The sequence below is a fragment of the Hyperoodon ampullatus genome (genome assembly GCF_949752795.1).
Source record: "Hyperoodon ampullatus genome assembly, chromosome: 13".
In the NCBI taxonomy this organism is placed as follows: Eukaryota; Metazoa; Chordata; class Mammalia; order Artiodactyla; family Ziphiidae; genus Hyperoodon; species Hyperoodon ampullatus.
In genome coordinates this window covers 1,061,694-1,086,907 of record NC_136926.1, presented here as the reverse complement: position 1 = coordinate 1,086,907, position 25,214 = coordinate 1,061,694, and the positions used below count along the sequence as shown (strand labels likewise).

General features: G+C 52.0%; 1 protein-coding gene across 1 annotated transcript; it reads right to left on the bottom strand.

The window, feature by feature from the left end:
* Positions 1-1,213: 1,213 nt before the first annotated feature.
* On the bottom strand, positions 1,214-24,748 carry ANKLE2 (ankyrin repeat and LEM domain containing 2; the record flags this gene model as incomplete). Its single annotated transcript, XM_079717393.1, has 13 exons — positions 1,214-3,248; positions 3,606-3,737; positions 4,286-4,906; positions 5,213-5,416; positions 6,276-6,382; positions 7,527-7,699; positions 8,903-8,969; positions 10,580-10,702; positions 13,298-13,486; positions 13,565-13,758; positions 14,802-15,008; positions 16,416-16,886; positions 24,562-24,748. 13 exons carry the CDS (start codon positions 24,746-24,748, stop codon positions 3,098-3,100), a joined length of 2,826 nt encoding a protein of 941 aa, XP_079573519.1. The 3' UTR covers positions 1,214-3,097.
* Between the last annotated feature and the right edge of the window lie 466 nt (positions 24,749-25,214).

Below are 25,214 nucleotides of genomic sequence, written 5' to 3'. Positions count from 1 at the left end.
GGAAGTACAATTTCTATGAAGTGGTTATGAACATTTTTTGTGCAACTAATTGGGATATTCGATCCATTTCTGTCAATTTTGGAAATAACTACAAAATGAAATTGTGTTTTACTGGTTTTTCAAAAGTACTAATTGTGAATGTTTTAAAGGAAACAGGAAGCCTGTGCAGCATGACAAACAGCAGCCCCAAGCTTGCTGAGATAGTTTCAGCAGAAAGCTCTTTTCCCCAGTATTTTGTGCACCCTGGGCTGACAGTTTTGCAGGGTGTCTGCCCACGAGGGGCCTCAGTGAGAGGCCCTAACCCAGGACAGTGAGCTTGGTAAGTAAAAGCAGCAAGCACATACATACCATTCTGTCAAAATAGTTCAGACAAGTTATCCAGGGGCTGTGCTAATGTCTGAGACCAGAAGAGCCAGAGGCGGCACCAGGTGTCTGGCCTTGGGCAGTGAGGCCCCGCAGCCGAGCCCTGGGCCCCTGGACCCTTGAGCTTGCGCGGCCACCCTGCTGTCCTGTCTGCAGACCTGGCTTTTCCGTGGCGTGTCCACCCTTTACACTTGACCTTTGAGAAGCAGGGCAGCATTTTAGAAACAGGAAAGGAGCCCAGGAGCAAGACAGTGGTGTTCGGACGGGGTCAGTTAGTTACAGGGGCTCAGGGAGGTCACACTGGAAACCGCCCCGAGGTAGGACAGATGACTGAGAACACGCGGTTCCACCAGCCTGGGGGGCAAACCCGGCTGGGGACGCCTGACGAGGCAGTCACCCCACAGCTGTTCCCTCTGAGCCGCGAATGCCTCTGGAAACATCCAAACACCATCCCAGAGGGTCCGTCTGGATCCAGGAGCGGGGAAACTTCCGGAGCCGCCTGCATGCAGCCCGGGGCACCTTAGCGGCCGCCCCCCACTCAGAGGGGGGTTTCCGTCACCTCTTCCCAACTGAAGAAACTACACACTGACTGTCAATGACACAGAAAAAGGCTCCCCATTTCCCAGGGCAGTTGTAAAATATTCGAGAGTTTAACTGATGCCAAGGTTTTTCACAACCGTGTTAGGAAGGAAAGGGCCCCAAACAGCAAACAAACCGTCTCAGGTGAACGTCCTGTGTGACCACAACACTGCTTAAAGTTGTGCTGAAAAGGACACTTCGCCTGGGCACAGGTGAGAGAGGTCTTTCTGAAAGCTCAGAATGATTACCACATGGTTTTAAAAATAATTTATTTCATTAAGTAGTTTTAAAAAGACAAAATCACCACAGGACACATGACTGTGCATTCAGTGGAACCGGGGCCAACTTATACAAACAAATGGAGAAATAGTCAAAGAAGGCCTAAACTTCAGAAAACAGGAGAAGTCTGCAAAATAAGGGCAAATCACTTTAACTTCCATCTGAATATTTACAAAAATATATAGGACGGCATGGTCAAATTTTAGAGAAAACAGATCACTATGACTACATCTGTGTTCTGATTTCTTTGAGAATAAAGATGTCTTTTTAAAATGCCACTTGGTTTTTAGAACAGAATGTATTTTTCTGTCTTAAGTCCTCTGCTACACAAGTGAAAACATCCTGTGTAACAACCTTTTGAATTTTAAAATCCAAATCTTGGTTCCAATATTCCTGACCTGTCTCTCATTATCGTGTGAAAGAAATGGTTTTTTTTTTTTTACATAAATTTAAATTCAGAATATTTACAACTAAAAAAATCTCACGTCTACTTCGTATCACTGTATATTCTCAGAAAGTAAGTTCGGGAAAACCAAAAGTGATTTACAAAAGGCACTGAACTCCGCAGAAGTGTTAGAAGTTTTCACTTCGGATCAAACACTGGCAGTGTCCCCAGAACGCCGCTGTGAGCAGTCGTTGGTGACACCCAGAGAAACAGCCCTCGGCTCAGCTGCAGCGTCCTGGCACAGACAGCTCTGTGCGCACAGACCCTTCAGCAGGTACAGCCACGGGGGACGGACGACAAACTGCACTAAAGGAACGGAGCTGGGATCAGATACGGCCTCCAGAGTAACCCTTTCTTTTCTGTACCAAAACACAATGCTCCTTCATAAAGCAAATCCAACTGAGATGCGTTCTAAAATGTGGGCTACATTTCGAAACTAGGCAACGACTTTCAGATTATTTTATTACCACTGCACTGGCAGCTAAGTAAGGTGCACTGTGAAAGGTCAAGCGCTGGTGAAAAAGAAAACACCTTCCATTGACTGCTGGTGAGGGAGCTGTGTGTGACTATTTGCATGACTCCCAGCGGCTAGATTTTTTCCAAGAGAAAAGCTAGTTTCATCCTCTGGTCACTCATTTAAATGACTCAACTTGTAAGTGTCGCTGCAAGTCTCCCAACACGTTGAAGGCTCGTTCACTCCTGGAGGCCCACCTTGCTACTGTCTAACCAGCGGGGCTGACCAGCAAAGCAGAGAGGCTTTTCTGTCACGAACCAGGAAGTCAAAGACCCTCCCCAGCAAAGGAAGAGACACAAAAGTCACCTGTGTTTTAGGAACAGAGCTGAAGTGAGCACAGCTACTGTCGGGGGACGGGGGCCCGCGGGGCACCCCGGCCTCTCTGGCGCCCTCCTGTGCACCTGGGGCAGCTAACTGGAGCCTGTCACCACCACACTGACGGTTTCCAGAAAACCGTCTGAGTTTGCTTTCACCCACTTCTCTCCAAATATCAGAAAGCTACATTTTTTTTTTTTTTTTTTTTTTCGGTACGTGGGCCTCTCACCGTTGTGGCCTCTCCCGTTGCGGAGCACAGGCTCCGGATGCTCAGGCTCAGCGGCCATGGCACACGGGCCCAGCCGCTCTGCGGCACGTGGGATCCTCCCGGACTGGGGCACGAACCCGTGTCCCCCGCATCCGCAGGCGGACTCTCAACCACTGCGCCACCAGGGAAGCCCCAGAAAGCTACATTTTATACAGGACATCTGCATTTTCTAAAATTCTTTTACCCTCTAAATGAGAATTGATAAATTAGAATATATTTTCTCTGGGTGAAACTTCAGCAATAAACACATTACCTTCCTTTGTTCCTTTTTTCCTTTTTTTTTTTTTTAAAAACCCAAAGAACAAGCTGACAGCCCCAGCAGCGCGTACGGGCCCTACAAGGCGGCGAGCTGGGCCAGGCGCAACATCCCGTGGAGGTGGCCCCTGCGAGCGGGGCTGTAGCGCCCGGGGCTGCCGCCGCTTGGAGGACCACCGATGTCCAGCAGCTGAGACTTCACCTTCCCTTTCAGCGAGGGGCTGGGCCAACTGAGGAAACCGAGAACGGGCAGTCAGCAGGGATGGCGGGGCGGGCCGGGGTGGGGAGAGCGGAGGCCACAGACCGGAGCTGGGCCCCCGACCCGGGGACCGCTGGGGCTCCGGGAAGAGGTGCCTCCCACGTGACTGCAAGCTCACACTGCTGCGTCCCGCATGAGGGGCGCGGGACCGGAGCGGAACCCTGGCTGCCCCGCCCCACCCCCCTCAGCTCTCAGCAGCACCCCTTCTGCTCTGCCACCCCCGGCCACAGGGCGGGCAGCTCCCCGTCAGCTTGGTGAGCGGGTCTGACCCCGCTCTCGGTGAGCTCCCCCGTGAACCAGGTGACACCGTCCGCCAGGCCGCGGGTACCTCTGTCTGTCCGCGGGCGAGTAGCGCAGCACGGCACTCCTCCACCTGTGCAAGGCCGGGTACTGCTGAGGGTCCACGTCCGCACACTCCAGGGCCACCAGAACATCGCGATCCAGTTTTGACGGCTCTTCTCTAGAAGGCGCGAGAAAAGCAGAACAGCCGTGACCACACACGCACCCGGCACCACCGCCCCCTTCAGAACCAGCAGAGCAACAGAGGCGTCTGTGAGGGCCCAGCACCGCCACCGCAGGCTCCGGCAGTCGGGCCGAGATCCAGGCAGCGGGGGGACGCACTGCCCGTGGGGAGGAGACCCCCGCCCCGGCCCTGCTGGGAAGATGCGCTCTGCATACCCCGCTCCAGGTTGATGGAGCAGAAGGGAGGACGGGCCATCAGCCGGGCAACTGAGACCGACCCCAAGACGACCTTTCTTCCTAAAACAAACTAAACCCACAGGACAGCCCAGTGATTGTGGGAAGCACAGCGGCTGCAAGGACGAGTGAGCAAGGAGGCCGCCGTCTCCCGCCGGCCAGGAGGACACCCGAGGAGCCACAGACTCACGAGGGAGTTGGAACCACAAGTGCCCGTCAGGCAGGCCAGGGTGGAGGGAACCGTCTGGGAATCACACAGTGGCGCCCATGCCCACCGCCCCTCGACATGTGTGTGTGCCTCCCGACTCGTACCCAAAAAGGAAGAGGCTCTGGACGGGCTCCTTTGAGGCAGGGACCCCCGAGGGCTCAGAATCGCCACCGTGACGGGCCTCTTGCACGGGACTGTCGGGGTCCAGGCACATGTCAGCCATTCCAGCTGACATTCCGCGCCCTGTCCTTCCTGGGTCATTCCCGAGTCTGTCAGCAGCAAGAGGCCCTAACATGTCACTTTCCGCTGTGTTCACTCTTGACGTCAGAATCCTCTTCTCTCTAGTTTTCACAGTTGGACTGCGTGTCTTAGAAAAGCTACTTTCTAGATTCTGCAAGTTCAGCTTATCAAACTCCACAGTCAAGCCGGAGACAGGTGACAGGAAGGCCCCCTCCCCACTGGGGGCCTTTGGCCTCTTCCCACCCAGGGTCTTGCCGTGACTCGGGGGGCTGCAAAACCCATTTTTGCTGCTGCGGGGACTGGTCGGGGCTGAGGCTTCTATGAGGTCTGTCTTCTGCTCCAAGGGGAGGATGTCACACCCCGAGTCTCCAAAAGCAGCCACCGTGGGCTGGGTGTTGTTTCGAGCTGTGTTTTGCCAGTTTCTGATCTCTTCCAAGCTCATGTCATCATCTTCATCTAGAAACGCCCTCACGGAGATGGAATTGCTGCACTTCCTGTGACGGCCTGTGAGGGAGAGACGGTATGGAGGGGGGCTGTGGGGTGTCACCCCGCACAGCGCAAACCCTGTGACGAGTCACTCCCGCATTCCAAGCCTCCTCCCTCCTCAGATTCCACGACAGAAAACCACTTGCAACATGCCTTGGGAAAGGCAAGCAGGAGCCCGCAGATAGAATGCCAGGCTCCAGGCCCAGCTGTTCCCCCTCACAGGCAGGAAAAGGAGAAGGAAGCCGGCTGGTTGCCATGGATGTGGCCACAGGACGGGCTGCCAGTCCCACCAGCCGCGGACGCACTGCATGTTCTTACCGAGGGCTGAGGCGTCCTCCTGCAGACAGGCTGCATTTTCTCCCGTGTCTTGTTGGGGCTTTTTGCCCACTTCCTGCTGGGTGAGATATTCTTCTAGTTTTTGCAGGCCTGCCTGGGAAGACAGATCAACAAAACAGCCCAGAAAGTCCCAGTATTCGACCCAGGGATACCCCAGCTCATGAGCCAGCTGCCTGTAAGAATAAAGCAAATTAACCAGTTGTAAGACCAGAAGCAAAACTCACAGAAGTGACTAAACAGAAAAGGGCCATTTGACACTGGAAGTGCCAAAACGGCACCTGCAATCTTGGCTACTATTCCATTTTATCCTAAATTTGGGGCTGAATTAGTGCACTCCACTTCCTGAAGCAGCGCTCCCTCACGGGGTAAGACCACGTAACAGAGCAAGCCAAGGTCACGGGGAGAAAGGAGACCCCAGCCCAAGTGTACCGCGCACACCAACACTCACGAGACATCAAAAAAAGGGCAAACGGTAAAACTCCACTAACAGAGGACATTTCGGTTCTCATAAAACCGTACAAAGTCGGAGGTGATTCTGGTTTGGGCCAGACGTGAACATTTAGAGGTCCTTTTCACTTTCAAGTCGTAAACCTAAAGCTGGGCACATATTTTGAGAAAAAGTTCTAAAATGATTCAATTAAGCTTATTTGCTCACACTGTAAATTAGCTTAACTGTGGAAAACACACTTTTCAGGGGCTTCTTTCACTAGCAGCTTCTGGCCACGCCCCCCTCTTGTGTTTGATCTTCTCCATGGCTGTGCGGCACCTTCTCCCACACACTGTCATGCCCCTCGGCCACCCCACCCCCGGGAGGGACTGTTTTAACGGAGACTTTTGCTGCACAAGCTGCAGGGGGCACGTTCGCAAGGAATTAGACCTTAGTGAAAAGGCCTTAAAAGTCTCCAGTCAACGCTTTCTGGGAACTACTGTTGTGAAAGCCCCAGTCAGCACACGAGGGCACAGCACACGAGGGCACAGCACACGAGGTGACACCAGCACTCGGCCCTCTGTCACCTCGTGCCCTTTAAGTACCTTCCCACTCTCTCGATGCCTCTCTCCGGATCAGACTTCCTGACACTGTGGAAGAAGCCCGCTTTCTCTCGAGGCGGGGTTTTCCAGAGTCGGCGAAAATCTTCCGCCTAGAACAGAAGTGTGTTGAGCTGCGCTAGGCACCCACGTCACCAGGCAGCCCTCCCCCACCAACCCAGCGCGGGCAACATGCCCACCTGCCCTGGAGCTAAGGGGCCGTGGCTGCGTCCCGGTGAGGCCAGGAGCCCTGGCAAGGCCTGGGCGGGGCTGAGGGTCAGAGCTGCCCCAGGAGGCCCCGAGGGAGACACTGCAGAGGTGTCACCCCGAGGGCCTTGCGTCACCTTCCCATCACACGACAGGAAAATAAATATTTGGGCTTTCGGTATTTCATGCAGCTGAATCTAATCCTAACGTTTTTACAGTTTCAGGGAACTAACTATCAATAGTTACAACTTCTTTTAAGAGGAAAGATTATATACAGGTCAGTGTATGAAGTACCTCAGTCTGGGAGGTGAACACCAGAGTCTGCAAATGGAAGTTTCCTAGTGACAGTACAAATCCAAGGACCCTGGAATGGACAGCCTAGCCACCTGGGCAATATGGTGTGCGAAGGGCCATGGGCACTTTGGGGACGGGAGTCAGGTGACGCTGGTGTGAGGAGCATTAGCCCAGGGAAACCTCGCTTCTCGAAAGCACGGCTCATCACATACCCGCCCTGGCTAATAAAAACAGGGGCAGGCTTCCCTGGCGGCGCAGTGGTTAGGAATCCGCCTCCCAATTCAGGGGACACGGGTTCGAGCCCTGGTCTGGGAACATCCCACATGCCGCGGAGTAACTAAGCCCGTGCGCCACAACTACTGAGCCTGCGCTCTAGAGCCCACGAGCCACAACTACTGAGCCCACGTGCCGCAACTACTGAAGCCTGAGCGCCTAGAGCCTGTGCTCCACAGCAAGAGAAGCCACCGCTACCCGCAACTAGAGAAAGCCCATGTGCAGCAACGAAGACCCAACACAGCCAAAAATAAAAATAATAAAATACATTTAAAAATAAGTAAATAAATGTTAAAAAAGAAAGAAAGAAAGAAAGAAAGAACAGGGTCAAGACACTCGTTTCTCCAGGGAAGTTCTGAAGCCTCACTGACAACTCTTTGGGCTCCTGGTCTCCAGGACCAAGCACAAAGCAAAAGGCTGGAACAACCCAGCATTCTGGTGGGATGGCCAGGAGCTATTCCAGAAGCTTCCACAGATGCTCACCTTGGACGGACTCAGGGGCCCTGCAAAGGCTCGCAGGGTCAGAACGGGGTCTCTGGGGCTACCTCCACCGTGGCCGATGTGAGAGACCTCGCCCGTGTGGTCTGAAGACCACAGCTCCCCGATCACGGGAGAAGACGTGTCCTCTGCCCTCAGGAGGGGCACGTAGTAGTGACCTGGGAGAGGAAACACACCAGGGCTGGAGCATCTGCGTGGACAGCCCTGCACCCCGTGGACGTCAGGCACCTGGGAACCAGCTTGGGAACCAGCGCAGTTGCTACCCCACGGGCTCTGCACGCGAGTCAGCGACGCTAACAGTGAATAAAAAGGCCGCCACAGCTCCGGAGCCAAAGGACCCGGGCAAGAGGCCAGTCCACGCCGGACTCCTGCACATAACGAGCCCTGCGTTCTTCCTCTGCGGGGAAGTGAAACGAAGGAGAAGAGGACGGGGGGCGGCAAACACCTGCTCACCCCCAGGTCCTTACGAGGCAGGGCCTGTGACCAGAGCAGCGGAAGCCAAGCCGGAGGAACATCACAGAGAAGACACGCTGTACCCCCTCCCTCCCCAGCTCCCTCTTCTGTTTCGTTACAGTTTTGTATCACTGAACACCCGTCTCCAAACAGACCTAGAATCACAACCTGGAAAGAAGAAAGGCAGCGAGGCCACAGGGACGGGGGGACGGGAAAGGCCCAGAGACAGCGGGCGAGCGACCGTGGTGGCCGCCGGGCGCCACCGCAGGCCTGGCCGACCCCTGCACTGAACGGAGACCAACGAACGGGGAGTCGGGTAGGAACGGCAGCCGAGAGAGAAGTACGGACGGGCAGACAGGGGAGGCCAAAGAGCCTCACGCATCCGAGGCAAGGCCATCCAGCGAGCGGGACCAACTCCTCAAACTGCCCAGAAACAAGGCAGAGGAAGAGCTGGGAAAGGCCTCCCGCCCCTGGCTGCCTTCGCGCCCCTGTGGCCTGCGAGCCCGGAGCTTGGGTCCAGAGGTGCGAGGCCCCGAAAGCCAAGTGGGAAGTGCCGCCCCGCAGGCCACGGTCTGCAAGGCCCTCGGCCTGGAGCGCGGCGATCCGGGGCGGCGAGGCCGCAGGGGCGGGGGACCGGCTGGCTGAGGGGCTCCAGGCAGGCCCCTCCCGCCTCCCCGCCGCCCCGCAGGCTGTGCCCGAGGAAGAGGGCCGCGGAGGTCGAGGGGCAAGGCCGTGAGCAACAGCCAAATGACTGACCACTCGGTCTCCCAGAAACGGGAGGAGCAACACAGGGTAACTCGGAGGGTCCCAGCAGCCCCCGCTTCACTCCTGCACGCAAGGCCCGGCCTAGACGCCGCCCAGGACTTCCCCACCGTGGGCCGCACCTCGGGCGCCCACTCTCCACTTACCCTTTAAATAGTCTCTAATCCGCTCCTTCAGTTCCACAGATTTATTTTTGCTTCTTTCACAAATAACCTGTTTTAAAAAAACAGAGTACGTGAACACTCTGAATCTGATTTATCACATCTTCTTATCATTAAAATGATTTCATAAAGGCAAGTTTTAAAGTCAATGAAACAAGGATAGTATCCTAATGCTGAGTATTTCATAAAGCCCACAATAAAAAATGTGTGTTGAACAGTGTAATTCCTCCTTCTCGTTTTGTAAAGGCTCCGAGGGGCCAGGACAAAGAAGAACAAACTCTGAGATTACAGGTGAATTTTATCTTCTTTCTTCACGCTGCTCTACGGTTCCTAATTTTCTGCAAGGAAAGGAAATCTTAAGGTGCACCAACAAGTCAGAGCAGAGACGCAGACACGCCCGCACCTTCGGTCTGGGCACCTCGCTGGCTAGGAGCCTGTCTGCTGTGGTTTGGCCGGGCTGATATACAAGTCCCATCTAACACGAACGCAGGTTTTATTCTTGCAACTACAGGAATCGATGTTCTCAGCCATTAGAGAACTGTGAACTTTTTAGCTACAAACAATAAAAAACACCAAAAGAACCAATAACCTTAAAATAAGAAGGAAGGGACCACACAATTACCACCTCCTGCCAGCCTGTGACAGAAACAAACTACAACCGCACAGTGGACCCTTCAAGTAGTGCAAGTATTTTCTTTTAAATTCTGTAACTGATTGTGAGAGATGTCCAACGCTCTAAAAACGTGTTACCAAATAGCACTTTATATTGAGAAAATATACATACACATGCACACAAAAAGCTGAGTCAGATTTATGCAAAATAATGGTAATTTCTGAGTTGCGGAATTGTCCGGTGAATTTTACCCTTTTTATGAGTATTCTAAACTTTCTACAGAAGTGGGCACGACTTACATAATCCTAGCAACTACAGAGGAAGTGTCACTGCCAGAATCGGACCTTGCAGATTCTACTTCCAAAGGGCTGGCAGGTCCAGGCCAGCTCACAACTCCAATGCCTCGTACAAATTAACCATCTTCCAGTTCTTTTCAGGCCCACTCTCCTCTCCACCTCACTACACAGAGGCACCTCTGCCCTCTCTAAGGCACATGTGCTCAACTGCTGACGGATCATGACAAGGCCTGTTTCCTAAGGCTTGTATGGGCCAGGTGAGAATACCGGGGAGGGGCTCAGGACAGCGCCTGGTGCACACTGAGCTCAACACACGTCAGCTACTTTCAGCAGCAGCATCCTCACCACCTCCACCATCCATCAACCGGTCACCATCAGGCTCACCAGCACCATCCTCACCACCAGCAGCAGCAGCGGGAGCACCACCTCCTCTGTTCTCTCTGACCCCGGTCAGCTGAAGTACTCACAGAGGGAACTTGACAAAAGACAGTCAGCTGTTGAGAACAACCTGACCACCCATTTCAGGAAAATAAAATTAGCAAACTGAGTCAGTTCACTCCCTCCTGGCTTTACAGAGGTATCTTCTTCACAGAGTACATCTTACTCAACAATTAGGGTTCTAAGATGTGCCACAAGGCAAACACAGTCACACAGAGTTACCTGAGTCATCACAATAGCTGTGATTGCAGACTGTAATTTTATGTATTTTCACTTCTAACACCATGTACTAATAGCATTTTAATAGGTACTTACATCTTCAGGTGTTTTATCATATTTATTTCTTGGGTTTTTTACAATCAAAGGGTGTGAAGAGAGCACATTGACCACATCTGCGTTTCCAAACTTACAAGCAAAATGCAATGGTGTGTCGTAGCCCTGAGAGAGATGAAAAGGAAGAACACTTACTCCTTATACACACTCTTTTGTTTCATAAGGTTGCTTTAAGGTAAAAATAGGTATTTAGTAAAACAAACAATCAAACAAAAACACTCAAAAATAAAAGACTATAAAAAGACAGTGCTTTTATAACTGAAAAGCAACTGGCATGCTAGCACACACCCACTTTATGCCAGGGCGTGAGCCCAGCACAGCGTCCCGGTTCCTGCGTGTCTAGTGCCTGTGGGGAGCTTACAACAGAGCTAGGGTGTAACAGCTGCTCAGCCAGCGGCAGCTTTAACAACTCAGGGCCCTGAACAGTGTCTTGAAATCAATGTGCAAAAAGCAAAATAAACAGATGAAGACAACATCCAGAATGAAGCAAAGACCATGGTCTGCTCTGTACTCAGAACTTTCTCTAGTCGCTAATATTGCAGCAAACGAAACTCCCCTCCTGGCTTCACGAGGTTTTTCAGTGCTGACCTGCCCCTGGTGGCATCCTTCCCCGGGCTCCCCGCAGACCAGCAGGCCCCCGAGCTGTGGAGCCACCACCTCCGGCACCTTCACCTGGACAGCCTCAGGCTCAGAGGCAGCACATCCCAAACAGAACCCGCTCAAGTCCACCTGTGGCCACCGCACGTTCCAGCCCTCAGGTCCCTCCCTCCGGACGCCACGCTGCATCCCCAGAGCTTCTCCCCCAGCTCCCTGGAATCCCAAGGGCCCTGCAGCCCGTGCCCACACTCCCAGCTCCAGCCCCCCCTCCACTAGGCGACCCCGGGGCCTTGTGCAAGCAAACACCCTCAGGCCGGCTCCGACCCCTGCTTCGCACCTTCTAGGGGCATCTCGCTACCTCGACACCCTGCCGGCACCACCACTCCCTGTCCCCCCAGTCAGCCGCTGGGGCTCCGCAGGCCACCCAGGCCCTGCCAGCACCCCCGGCTGGCCTTCCACAGCTGCAGACGACACAGGAGGAACGAGCAGAGCTATGCTCCGGTCAGGCGCTTCCTGGTCCATGGTCTACCTGAGTCGCCTCCAGCCCTGCGGCCCAGGTCCAGCGTCGGCGCAGCTCCCGGCCAGCCCCACGGGGCCGGGGCCGCTGCACATCGGGGCGGCCGCGTCCACTCGGCGTTCAGGGCATCAGACCGCAACATGCCCCCCGCACCCCTTTCCTTCTGGCCACCCCTCTCCCTCACGCACACAACGTCCTTCTCTAACCTGCTCCGAGCCCCGCCAACGTGGCCCCAGCCTCTGCCCCATTCCCGCGCGGCCGGCGGGCTATGGGCCCTCCCGCCACGCCTGGTGACCCAGCTTTCCCTCCACAGCACACCCTCTGGGGAGCCCCTGGCCTTGCTACACAGTCCAGGCACTTGAAGCGATTCCTACTCTCAGTGCCTATGGTCAGGGGATGTGACCTGTAACATCCAGTTTCAAGAATTTATTCAGTGGCCTCTGTGGATCCACAGATGCATATTTTCAACGAGCGCTGCACAGGCATTAAGAGAAGACTGTCTCTCCCGCAGGGCACACGTTCTGCATCGCGTGTAGGAGCTGCACTTCCCAGCTGAGGTGGCGCACAGCCGTGCTGTGTTCACACGCGTCTCACACGCTTTTTGTTCCTTCTGCCCCATTTCGCACTTACTATTGCTGCCATGTAACCACCGTTTCCTCTTTTCTGCCCTCCTGTAATTTCGCTAGCGTGGCCAAATTTATCTCCATTCCCCCTTTTCTTTCTTGTTAATTGAAAAGTTATTCTCGCTTGCAATTCTGGGGTTCAATGTGTCATATTCAGTATGTTACGAAACAATCCAATAGGCTTTTTTTATTCCCTCTCCTGCCCACCATGACTTCTCAAACCCCTAGGTTTCTCTCAGAAACAATCCTTGGTTCTCAGCCATCCCTGGGTTTTCCCCTCATATAAATATGTAAAAACTCTTCTGTTTCAAGAATCCTTACTTAAGCCTTGTGCACCATCTCCCCACTGGGACTCCCCTGGTTGTCCAGGGGTAAAGAATTCACCTTCCAACGCAGGGCACGTGGGTTCGATCCCTGGTCGGGGAGCTAAGATCCCACGTGCCGCGGGGCAGCTAATCCCGCGTACCGCAGCTACTGAGCCCACGTGTCTTAACTAGAGAGAGAAAAACCCAATGCCACAACTAGAGAGAAGCTCGGGCATCGCAACGAAAGATCCCGCATGCCGCAACTAAGACCTGACGCGGCCAAAATAAATAAATAAATAAATGAAATAAAAATTTAAAGAAAGACATATCTAGGACACTAGACTACAAGGCACCAAAACCTTTCTACGTCCTTCTCCCTTTAGCTTTGTGGCACTCGCCCACTCTCCTATCAGCTCGGGACTCTCTGAACAAAGGCTAGGAGGGACGTGTCCTGGGGACGGCTCCACCCCAGCTGGGACCCCGGCGCGCCGGCCAGCGGGGTGCACTTCTCACGTGTGAGCGGGTCTGGGTCCAACCGTATCTTTCTGAGCTCTTGACCTCAACGAACGTGCATCTCCTCTGAGCTGACGCAGTGCAGGGACGCGGTAAATAAACACCCAAACACTATTTCCACCCTGAGCCCGGCTACGAGGCGCACCACTCTGTCAGGGGTATTGAGGTACAGGTCCACCACGTAGCAGATGCGTTTCTCCAGCATATGCGGCTCGTCGTCCGGGTACATGAGCCGCATAAACTCGGGGTTCTCCAGCGTCTCCAGGGTCAGCTGGCACAGGGCAGCCTGGTTCTCTTTGGCAGCAACATGCATGACGTTGTACCGACATCCTTCCTGGAACAAAACCACAGATTTGGGGCTTCACTTTCATCACCGCAGTCTTGATGCTAATGATGCTGGAAGCAGGCTTACCTGTACGATGGTCGGGTTGTCCCCCGAACCAATCAGATACCGGGGATTACTCCAGATAAGGTTGCAAAAGGTGTCTTCCTCTCCCTTCTCCACAGCTTTCCGAAGTTTGGCAGTGAGATCTTGCGTACGGGGACTTTTATAACTGTTCGCTCGCTCTTTGCTTGCTGTGTCTGAGTCGGACACGTACAACCCGTCTGTTAAGAGACAGAATTTAAGAACATTTAGGTTTACATTTTCCCATCATGCACTATGCGCTTCACTGAGGGCAAGAAAAATCTTCCCCACAGAGGCTGACGACCTGCTTGTAGTGAAAAGGAAGAAACGAGATGATCCACAGCAGACGGACGTGTCCCAGCCCGCGGCAGGGAGGGGGCGCTCTGCGGAGAAGGCGGGGGAGGAGTGGGACGGCACATGGCCAAGACGCCACCCACACTCGCAAGGGGCCTTCCAAGAGCGGGGAGCATCCCCAGAAAGGCAGGGAGCCAAGAGGGCCTTTTGCTGGCCGAATCACGACACCTGCGGAGGTAGGAAGGCTATCTCGAGGAACCTTCACCAAGTGTGAGGGGCCTCTAAGCGCCCCCAATCACTCTGGCCTCCGTGAGGTGGCACACGGACTCTCGATCCAAGGCCCACTGCCTGCAAGGAGAGGCGCATCCTCGGGAGCCCCAGCCAGCCCGGGGAGCAGACCAGCCGTGAGCCCGCGGGGCGGAGGGGCCACACGGGGCTGGGATGCCGGGGTCTGTACGATGCTGACAGCAAAGGCCCCTCACCAGACCCTGGCCCTGAGCTGGGAGTGGCGCTGGCCAGCGTTCTGGCTGGATGGTTCAGCTACCGCAGAATCGTCTGCAGCCAAGCAGGTGCCACAGTCCTAGAAGGAGGTGTAGCTTCAGGGGGGTAAGTAGAAAGGTTTCAGCACCTAAAAAGGCCCTGAACCCAACAGGCCACAGGGAGCAAGAGTGTGACAAAGGGGACAGAACAGAAGGCGACGGAGGCCCTTTCGCGGCTTCTCCCACGGTCCCCTCAGCAGCTGCCTGACCCACTTGGCCCGTCACCTCCACCCAGACCAGCGTACTGACCCACCCTCCTCCAGCTGCTCCAGGGCCTGGGCCTCAGCTCTCTGTTCCCAGCAAACCGGGCTGCTCTCAAAGGTGGAGAGAACTAGTTACCAGGAAAGAGAACAAAATACCCAGGAGTAAATCTGACAGTAACGCCAGATGCGAACCGCTAGATAATTTACCTTTTAACCCACCACTGCTAAAGAGCGGCACTGTTTTCACAGGAGAAAGTGGTGAAGAGGTTTTGCTTGGAGAAGGGAAATAATCACAAGTTCCTCTAGCAAATTTCTCTGCATCTTCTCTGCTTGTAAAAGCCTTAAATCGGGATCCTTTGATCATTTTGACAGCTTGCAAGGCTTCCTTCTGGTCTTCATAAACATGAATCCTTTCTGTGTGGGAAAAGCAGAGATGAGTAACTGCAGCCACCGTCACTTAATTCACACTTGAAGCCCTGGGTTTGGTAACTAACGACTGTGAGCCAGTGGTCTGGTTTTTCTCTTATTAATATTTCAGATTTTTAATCTTCAAGAAAAAAGGCTTTAGTTAGTGAAAAGAACACAATACGTTTGATCATATGTATGTACATGGATATAAATGATACATATTTTGTATCTCTATATGTAGTTTTTATATCCAAGGATATTATTCCATACTAAAAAATAAAATTTATGGACCAACGATCAAATAAAAATAATTTTAAAAAGTAAGTAAAAAACTATGACTAGGGGGCTTCCCTGGTGGCGCAGTGGTTGAGAGTCCGCCTGCCGATGCAGGGGACACGGGTTCGTGCCCCGGTCCGGGAGGATCCCACATGCCACGGAGCGGCTGGGCCCGTGAGCCATGGCCGCTGAGCCTGCGCGTCCGGAGCCTGTGCTCCGCAACGGGAGAGGCCGCAACAGTGAGAGGCCCGCGTGCCGCAAAAAAAAACCCAAAAAACTATGACTAGGGACTTCCCTGGTGGTCCAGTGGTTAAGAATCTGCCTTCCAATGCAGGGGATGTGGGTTTGATCCCTGGTCGGGGAACTAAGATCCCACAGGCCGTGGGGCAACTAAGCCCGTGCACCACAACTACTGAGCCTGTGCTCTAGAGCCCACGAGCCACAACTACTGAAACCTGTGCACCTAGAGCCCGTGCTCCAAAACAAGAGAAGCCACCGCACTGAGAAGCCTGCGCACTGCAATGGAGAGTAGCCCCCGTTCGCCGCAACTAGAGAAAGCCCACGTGCAGCAACAAAGATCCAATGCAGCCAAAAATAAATATATGAACGAATAAATAAATAAATTTATTTTTTTAAAAAAGGGAGGGGGGCTTCCCTGGTGGCGCAGTGGTTGAGAGTCCGCCTGCCGATGCAGGGGACACGGGTTCGTTCCCCGGTCCGGGAAGATCCCACATGCCGTGGAGCGGCTAGGCCCGTGAGCCATGGCCGCTGAGCCTGCGCGTCCAGAGCCTGTGCTCCGCAACGGGAGAGGCCACAACAGTGAGAGGCCCGTGTACCGCAAAAAAAAAAAAAAAAAAAAAAAAAAAAAAAAAAATGGAGCCAGCCCATAAATATTTGTAAGTGAAGTGTATCTCCAAAGAATCCAATTTTCTTAATTTCTAAAAATTTCTATATAGATTTACAAAAAATTCAGGAACATTCTATACAAAAATGCTAACAATGGTTAATTTGGAGTGATGAGATTATGGTGATTAAAGTCTTCTTTCTTCTCCTCTGTAGTCTGTGATTTTCAAAACCCCTCTCCCCCTGCTGTCCACGCACCACCTGTGTTAAGAACCACGGCACTGGTCACGTTACCATTTTTCGCCGGGGCGTCCTCGTACGCTGGGCACACCCCATAGTATAGAGGCGGCTCTGCAGAGGCCCGCAGCATGGCTTTGTGGCTGCTGACCCCGGCCAAGGCGCTGAAAGGCACTGAGCAGGTCTCAGACATCACGGCATCTTCCTCCGGAGGATTCAAGCCCACACTATAACCAAAATCTCTGTCTTCAGAAAAGCTGACCTGCTCAGCCGGGCTCCCTACCACAGACTTCACAACCCTTTGTGTGTCCTGGCCCAGGGCTGGGGCACCTGCAGCGGCGTGGTCGGGAGGGTGGGAAGGCAGTGTACTGCGCTCTAATAAAGCCTGAGCCAACTTTTTCTCAAAAATAAACCTTGTGGTTGATGTAATTGGTCCACATTTCAATCCAGCTTTGATAATTTCTTCTCTAAGGTCATCTGGATTCAGGAGTTTCAATCGAGCCAAGATGGTATCCATTGTCCTTTCACCTAGGCCCAAGAGAACAAAAATCAATCTGATGGCTGTAAAGTACATCTTCTCTTAAACGAATTCAGCAAAGTTGCAGGATGCAAGATTAATGCACAGAAATCTGTTACTTTTTTATACACTAATAATGAACTACCAGAAAGAGAAAGTAAAAAATAAATCCCATTTAAAATCACATCAAAAAGAATCGGACTTCCCTGGTGGCGCAGTGGTTGAGAATCTGCCTGCTAATACAGGGTACATGGGTTCGAGTGCTGGTCTGGGAGGATCCCACATGCCACGGAGCAACTAGGCCCGTGAGCCACAACTACTGAGCCCGCGTGTCTGGAGCATGTGCTCCGCAGCAAGAGAGGCCGCCATAGTGAGAGGCCCGTGCACCACGATGAAGAGTGGCCCCCGCTTGCCAAAACTAGAGAAAGCCCTCGCACAGAAACGAAGACGCAACACAGCAAAAATAAATTAATTAATTAATAAACTCCTACCCCCAACATCTAAAAAGAAAAAAAAAAAAAGAATAGAATGCCTAGGAATAACCTTAACCAAGGAGGTGAAGACCTGAATAGACATTTCTCCAAAGACATACAGATGGCCAACAGGCACATGCAAAGGTGCTCAACATCACTAATTATTAGAGAAATTCAAGTCAAAACCACAATGAGATATCACCTCACACTGGTCAGAATGGCCATCATCAAAAAGCCTACAAATGATGAATGCTGGAGAGGGTGTGCAGAAAAGGGAATCCTCTTGCACTGTTGGTGGGAATGTAAATTGGTGCAGCTACTATGGAGGATACTATGGAGGTTCCTCAAAAAACTAAAAATAGGGACTTCCCTGGTGGTCCAGTGGTTAAGAAGCCGCCTTCCAATGCAGGGGATGTGGGTTCAATCCCTGGTCAAGAAACTAAGATCCCACATGCCGCCAGGCAACTAAGCCCATGCACTCTAGAGCCCTCACGCCACAACTAGAGAGAAGCCTATGCACCGCAACGAAAGATCCCGCATGCTGCAACAAAGATCCCAAGTGCTGCAACTAAGACCAATGCAGCCAAATTAAATAAATAAATAGATAGATAGATAGAACTACCATATGATCCAGCAATTCCACTCTTGGAAAGAAAACAAAAACATTAATTTGAAAAAATATGTGCACCCCAATGTTCATAGGAGCATTATTTACAATAGCCAAGATATGGAAGCAACCTAAGTGTCCATCAACAGATCAATGGATAAAGATGTGGTATGTATACACAATGGAATACTACTAAGCTATAAAAAAGAATAAAATCTCGCCATTTGCGGCAATATGGATGGACAAGGAGGATATTATGCTAAGTGAAATAAGTCAGACAGAGAAAGACAAATACTGTGTGTAATCACGTATGTGTGGAATCTAAAAAATAAAACAAACTAGTGAATACAACAAAAGAGAAACAGACTCACATATTTAGGGACCTACTGGTTACCAGTGGGGAGAGAAGAGAGGGGAGGGGCAAGATCGGGGTATGGGGTTAAGAGACGTCTATGTATAAACGAGACAAGGGACAAGGAGAGACTGCACAGCACAGGAAATTACAGCCATTATCTTGTACTAACTTTAACTGTAATGGAGTACAACCTGAAAATACCGAATCACTTTGCTGTAACCTGAACCTAATATGATACTGTGAATCAACTATACTTCCGGGAATTCCCTGGCAGTACAGTGGTTAGGACTCTGTGCTTCCATTGCAGGGGGTTGAATCTCTAGTCATGGAACTAAGATCTTGCAAGCCTTGTGGCACGGCCAAAAAAAAAAAAAAAAAAAAAAAAAAAAGCTGGCTTCTAAGTTTCATTTCAATCCACTATTTCCCCATATTCTTTGGAGTCTATGAACTTTCTATGAGAATTTTCATTAGGTTTTTGTTTCCGAATTTATAACAATCTAAACAAGATTAAGATAGGCAGTGTCTGGTTCACTGGAATATGAATCTTCCAGCCCAGTGCTATGACACGATCTGATCACACCAACATTCTAGGGAGGTCAGCATGCTGGGGAAACAGGCACACCCATTAGTTGTCACTTGTGGTGTGATTAGGAACAAATCCCCAGGAAAGCAACTGGATAATATGCATCAAAACTTCAACTGCAGAAAGTTATCCTACAGATACATTTGCACTTTATAAGTCATGAGAAATTATGCAAAGATTTAAACAGAAGAGCATACAGATAGCTCCACAGTCATTTTGCTAATACTGGAAACAAACAGCTAATGTTTAACGTTTGGGGGGCTTCCCACATGCCTGGTTCTGTCCTAAGCACCCTGCCTGCACTAAATTATTTAAAATTCACGATAACTCCACATGGAGGTTTTTCACCATTGCTCACTCCTGCTTTACAGATGGAGATCCTAAATCAGAGAAGCTAAGTAACTTGCTCAAGTTATTCAGCCACCAAGCAAGTGGATGTGAACTGCAGCTGGAGCTTTAATCAATATATTTACAGAAAGAGCAGTTAAATTTATGGGGTAGGGGTTTAAGCATGGTCAGCCAGAATTGGGGAGAAGGTAAGAAATGACAGGGTACAGGCCACTGCTGCAGTTAATAGGGCTGGAGATGAGTGCTCAGACTAGAGAAAAAGGATGTCTTGACCACAGATCAAGAGGGGTCGGGGTGGGGGGCGGTGTCTGAGGGATTGCAGTCAGCCTACGATAATACCTAGATCTCCAGCCTAGATGCTTAGATTCTACCCAAGGCAGAGAATATGAAAGAACAAATGGGGATTTAGGCGTTGAGCATTAGAAACACCCACTGCACATCAAGTGGGCATTTTGATTTTCAAGTCTGAGATTCAGAAGATAAGAAGCTCAGAGTGAGAAAAACAGCTCCGGGAGTCATGAGCCCATAGGCGGTAGTTATAACCCAGGGATAACAAGGAACACACATAGGGCCAGTAAGCCAAGAATGGGATCTGAGTAACAACAAAGACTGAAAGACAGGTGAGAAAGAAGAGAAACTCGAAGAGGCAATCAAGAAAGAATTGGACATGTTAATACTGTGTATCAGTGAAGCTAGAGTAGAGGGTTTTAGGAGGCGTTTACAGATGAAATGATAGGATATCCCAGGATTGGCTTTAAATTACTCCAGGACAGCAAAACAGAGGGGGCAGTGACAGATAAAACAAGACTCACAAAATACTAATACCTAATACTTGCAGCTGGATGATGGAAATTTCTGCATATTTCTTTTTTAATAACTTTTTATGATACCCCCTCCCCCCCTCCAAGATTTCAAAAACGGCTATTACTTATTTTTTTTTTTTTTTTTTTTTTTTTTTTTTTTTTTTTGCGGTACGCGGGCCTCTCACTGTTGTGGCCTCTCCCGTTGCGGAGCACAGGCTCTGGATGCGCAGGCTCAGCGGCCATGGCTCACGGGCCCAGCCGCTCCGCGGCATATGGGATCCTCCCAGACCGGGGCACGAACCCGTATCCCCTGCATCAGCAGGCGGACTCTCAACCACTGCGCCACCAGGGAGGCCCTATTACTTATTTTAAACAGTGACTGTATTGCACAGCCCCCTCTAGAGCTGCCAAAGAACATGAAGAGGGAGGCCAACTGACCACAGGATTCCACCCAGGGAGCACCCCTAAGGGTAGTCTCTGAATATTGGGTATAAGGGCAACAGAAGTGATAAGGAACTGATATGAAAGGTACAGGACAGGCTGAAGCCACATTCAAGGCAAAGTCTGAGGGGCGGGGGCAACTGGGGCAAATGCTAGGAATTAACAGAGAGGAATCCACCGGATCCTGATAATATTCTCTTCTGCATACCATCCCTGTGTGTTTACTCAAAAGCTACCTTTTTTTCCTATCTATCTATCTATTTATTTATTGAGGCGAGCAGGGGCCACTCTTTGTTGTGGTGCGTGGGCTTCTCATTGCGGTGGCTTCTCTTGTTGCGGAGCACGGGCTCTAGGCAAGCAGGCTTCAGTAGTTGTGGCTTGCGGGCTCTAGAGCGCAGACTCAGTAGTTGTGGCGCACGGGCTTAGTTGCTCTGCAGCACCTGGGATCCTCCCAAACCAGAGCTCGAACCCGTGTCCCCTACATCGGCAGGCGGATTCTTAACCACTGCACCACCAGGGAAGTCCTAAAAGCTACCTTTTTAAGATAGGCTAGTCTGAGGGGGGTCTGTCCTTGTAACGAAGCGAGCCCTAAATGGAACAGTTACATTACATTATATCACTAACTGGGTGAGCTTGGGCAAGTTATGTAACTCTAAGCCACAGTTTCCTCATCTATAAAATGGACATAACAACAGCTCTACTTCTTAGCTTGTAATGAGAATTAGATAAAATAATGGATGTGTTTGACTGACAAATTATCCATTAATGTCAGTTAGGGCTATGAAGTTATCAAGTAATACAGACTTAGCAGCCTTGGAGAATACACAGCATGCTAGAAAGTCAACTTGAATAAAGACAAACATGTACACTCTGTTTCTAATATTCTTTTTTTTTAAATTTTTGGCTGCGTTGGGTCTTCATTGCTGTGTGCCGGCTTTCCCTAATTGCGGCGAACGCAGGCTGCTCTTCCTTGCGGTGCGTGGGCTCTAGGCACGCGGACTTCAGTAATTGTGGCACATGGGCTTAGTAGTTGTGGCTTGTAGGCTCTAGAGCACAGGCTCAGTAGTTGTGGAGCATGGGCTTAGTTGCTCCGCGGCATGTGGGATCTTCCCGGACCAGGGCTCGAACCCGCATCCCCGGCATTGGCAGGCAGATTCTTAACCACTGAGCCACCAGGGACGCCCTGTTACTAATATTCTTAATACAATATACAAGTATCTGCTCATGTATGGAAAAGAAACAAAGGATAAAGCAGAAAATAATGAGACTGCTTAGCTTCAGGGGAGGGTGTGAACCAGACAGTAAGGACAGAGGGCAGGGGAGAACAGCGCTTCTGAACACGCCTTTACATGTTCTGACTTTTAGAAGCATGTTTAATTCACACACAAAAAAAATACGCAGATAAACAAATAGACAGGGGGAGACCCCCAAGTGGAATACAAACCAAAACAAATTCACTCAAGGGTATTACCAGTTAGTATCATAATGAGTGGGGGAGAAGGAATGTACTAACTGAAAGACAACACATGACCACGTCCTCTAAGGGTAAAGACAGAGGAAGGAGAGACAAACACTATCCTCTAGCTGGCAGGTGGGTTTTCACAGTGGTCTAGGCGAGCAATTCTGAAGCTATCTTATGTGTGCTCTAGGAACCAGCAAATAATTGTACATACTGTGGCTAATGAGAGCCAGTCTCCTCACTGAGAAGGGAGAAGCCCTCAGCAAACTTCTGTAAAGGGCTGGGGAGTAAATTTTGAGTCTTTGTGAGCCAAAGTCCCCCCAAACACTCAAGAGCCACGGAAGGAAGAATATGGCTGTGTTCCAAAAACAGGTGTGGGCAGGATCTGGCCCGTGGGCCACAGTTTGCCGACCCTGCGCTGGAATTAGAAGTGTCTGCCAGACCTCCATCCACTGACTGATAGATAGACAGAGATGTAAAGGTACAGGTATAGGAAACTGAGGTAGGTCTGCAGACTGGATAATACTTCCTGGCTTTCCTACTTATAGTGATTATGTAAGATACTAACGTTGGGGAACCTAAATGGATGTATACAGGATTTCCTTAACTCTTTATTTTGTAATAATAATACACACAAGAAGTGAAAAACAGTACAGAGAGGTCCTGTGGACCCATCACGTGGCTTCCCTCCCTCAGTGGCACACCGTAAACACTGCAGTGCGTCATTCAAACCAGGCAGCTGACCCTGGCGCAGCATAGCGACCTAGACCATGGCCTCACCAGGTTCTGCAGTCACTCTTCTCTTGTGGGTCTTTGTATGTAATTCCATGATCGTTTATCACACGTATAGCTTCACATGGACATGATTAGTTCCTGAACTGTTCCATCACCACAAAGATCTCCCTCCTGCTGACCTTTTACTGTCTTATCCAACCTCCGCCACTGTCCCCTACCCTCGGCAACCACTAATTTGTCCTCTGTCGTTATAATACTTTTGTTTCAAGAATGTTACGTAAATGGAATTGTACACTACAGACTTTCTGAGACCGGCTTTTTTCACTCAGCGTAATGCCCTTGAGCTCCACCCAAGTTGCTGATGGATCAACAGTTCTGCCTCACTGCTGAGCAGCATTTCACAGCTCCAAGGTGCCAGTTTTACCATTCACCCCTCGAGACACATCTGGGCTGTTTCCAGTTTCTGGCAATTACAAATAAAGCTATAGGGCTTCCCTGGTGGCGCAGTGGTTGAGAGTCCGCCTGCCGATGCAGGGGACGCGGGTTCGTGCCCCGGTCCGGGAAGATCCCACATGCCGCAAAGCGGCTGGGCCCGTGAGCCATGGCCGCTGAGCCTGCGCGTCCGGAGCCTGTGCTCCGCAACGGGAGAGGCCACAACAGTGAGAGGCCCGCGTACCGCACAAAAACAAACAAACAAAAACAAATAAAGCTATAAACAATCGCATATGGGTTTTTGTGTGAAAATAAGTTTTCGTCCTTCTAGGATAATGCGCAGGAGTGCAGTACAGGTTCAACTATTTGAGAAACTGGCAGTCTGACCTCAGAATGGCTGCACCTTTAAAATTTCTACCAGCAGTAAATGAGACCCAGTTTCTCAGCATTTCCACCAGCATTACCAAATGTCGTCGGTATTTTTTATCGTAGCCATTCTCATGGGTGTGTGGTGATATCTCACTGTAAGTTCGATTTGTATTTCACTACTGGCTGGTGATGTCGAACATCTTTTCATATGTGTTTATCTGCTCTGTATTAATGACTTAGAAATGAAAGCTAAAAATTTAAAAAGAATTTAATGAATAAGGCACTCGAAACTCTAATCTCTTAGCCCCTGACCCCACTGGCCTCACACGTCCTTTAGCTTTAGGGTCTGCAAGCCTTTCGACTCTGGCGTCCTGCACTGGGTTCTCTGGCACAGTGTCGACAGTGTAACTGGACAACTGAGCATGCTGTCTCCTAAAAGTACCACCTGAAACTTTCTTAAGGGGATGAGAGAAGGTAGGACAATCAGCATCTCAACAGGTTGGAAGGCAAGCTGGACTTCGTGTCAACAGGCCTACGTCCCCACCTGGCTTCTGCCTTGGACCTGTGTCATCTCTGCCGAGCAGGACCTTCCTGGAGCCTGTTTCCTCAGCTGTAAAAACTAAGTCACCCATAAGGACGGCTTTAGCCCTGAGAATTCAAGGTGGGGTCATCAACTACGCTTTCTGCTAACAAAATTTCATCTTATCAGGGTACTTGAGGAGCTCTTGCTTATCCTCCAGGAAGAAACCAGACTTGCGGGTAAGAGGGTGAATGAAAACTGAACGAAGGCGCGTTCCGGATGCGCGCAGGGCGCACAAGGTCTTCTCAGTCAAATGAGGGGGTCAAACCAGCAAAACTGAGCACAGACGCGGCACCCAGGCTCCCACCCTCAACTCTCTCCCACCGTCTGTGCGCGGAGGACTCGTGACTTTTACTCCAGGTCTTTTCCCAGAACCCCCGACTCAGGCCGGGGAGGGGAGCCCCGGGAGGGGTGCGGAGCCCGGGGGGCCCGGGCTGGGGAAGAGGGGGCGGAGGACCCAGGCCGGGAAGGGGCGCGGGCCCACCGGCGGACCGGCCTTACCTGGATCAGGGACTGGGCCCGCGGCCGCGCAGGGCGGCGGGTCGGGGGGCCCGCTCCGGCCCAGGCCCCGCGGCCGCCTGTCCAACCGCCGCACCAGCCAGCGCACCGCGATCAGCAGCACCGAGGCGCCCAGCAGTTCCCAGGCCAGCGCCGCCCACTCGGCCGCCACCAGCCGCGGCCACAGCATCGCCGCCGTTCGCCCTGTCGCCGTTGCCGTCGCCGCAGCCGCAGCCCAGGTCCGCCCGCCCGAGGACCCCGCGTGCCGGGCTGCCCGCGCCACTGCCTGACGGCGCCGCGCCCGGGGGGCGGCTGGCGCGGGGCCGGCTCTGCACGCGCGAGACAGGGCGCTCGCCTCCGCGCCTGGCGGCCCGACGGAGGAGCGCGGCCGCAGCCCCTGCAGGCGCGGGGCCGGTGAGGACGCTGTCAGGCAGTGGCGCGGGCAGCCGGCACGCGGGGTCCTTGGGAGGGCGGACGGCCCCCCGGGGCGGGTCCAGCGGTCCCTGAGGCCCGGGGCGGGGTGCCCGGTGGGGGGGGGGTCGTCCTGGGCGGGCTTCGGGGCGCGGCCGTGCGGTCCGCGAGGATGCCGCGCTGGGGCTTCAGCCCGCAGGCTGGCCGGGCCCAGGTTCTGGTCGCGGCGGGACCACAAATGAACC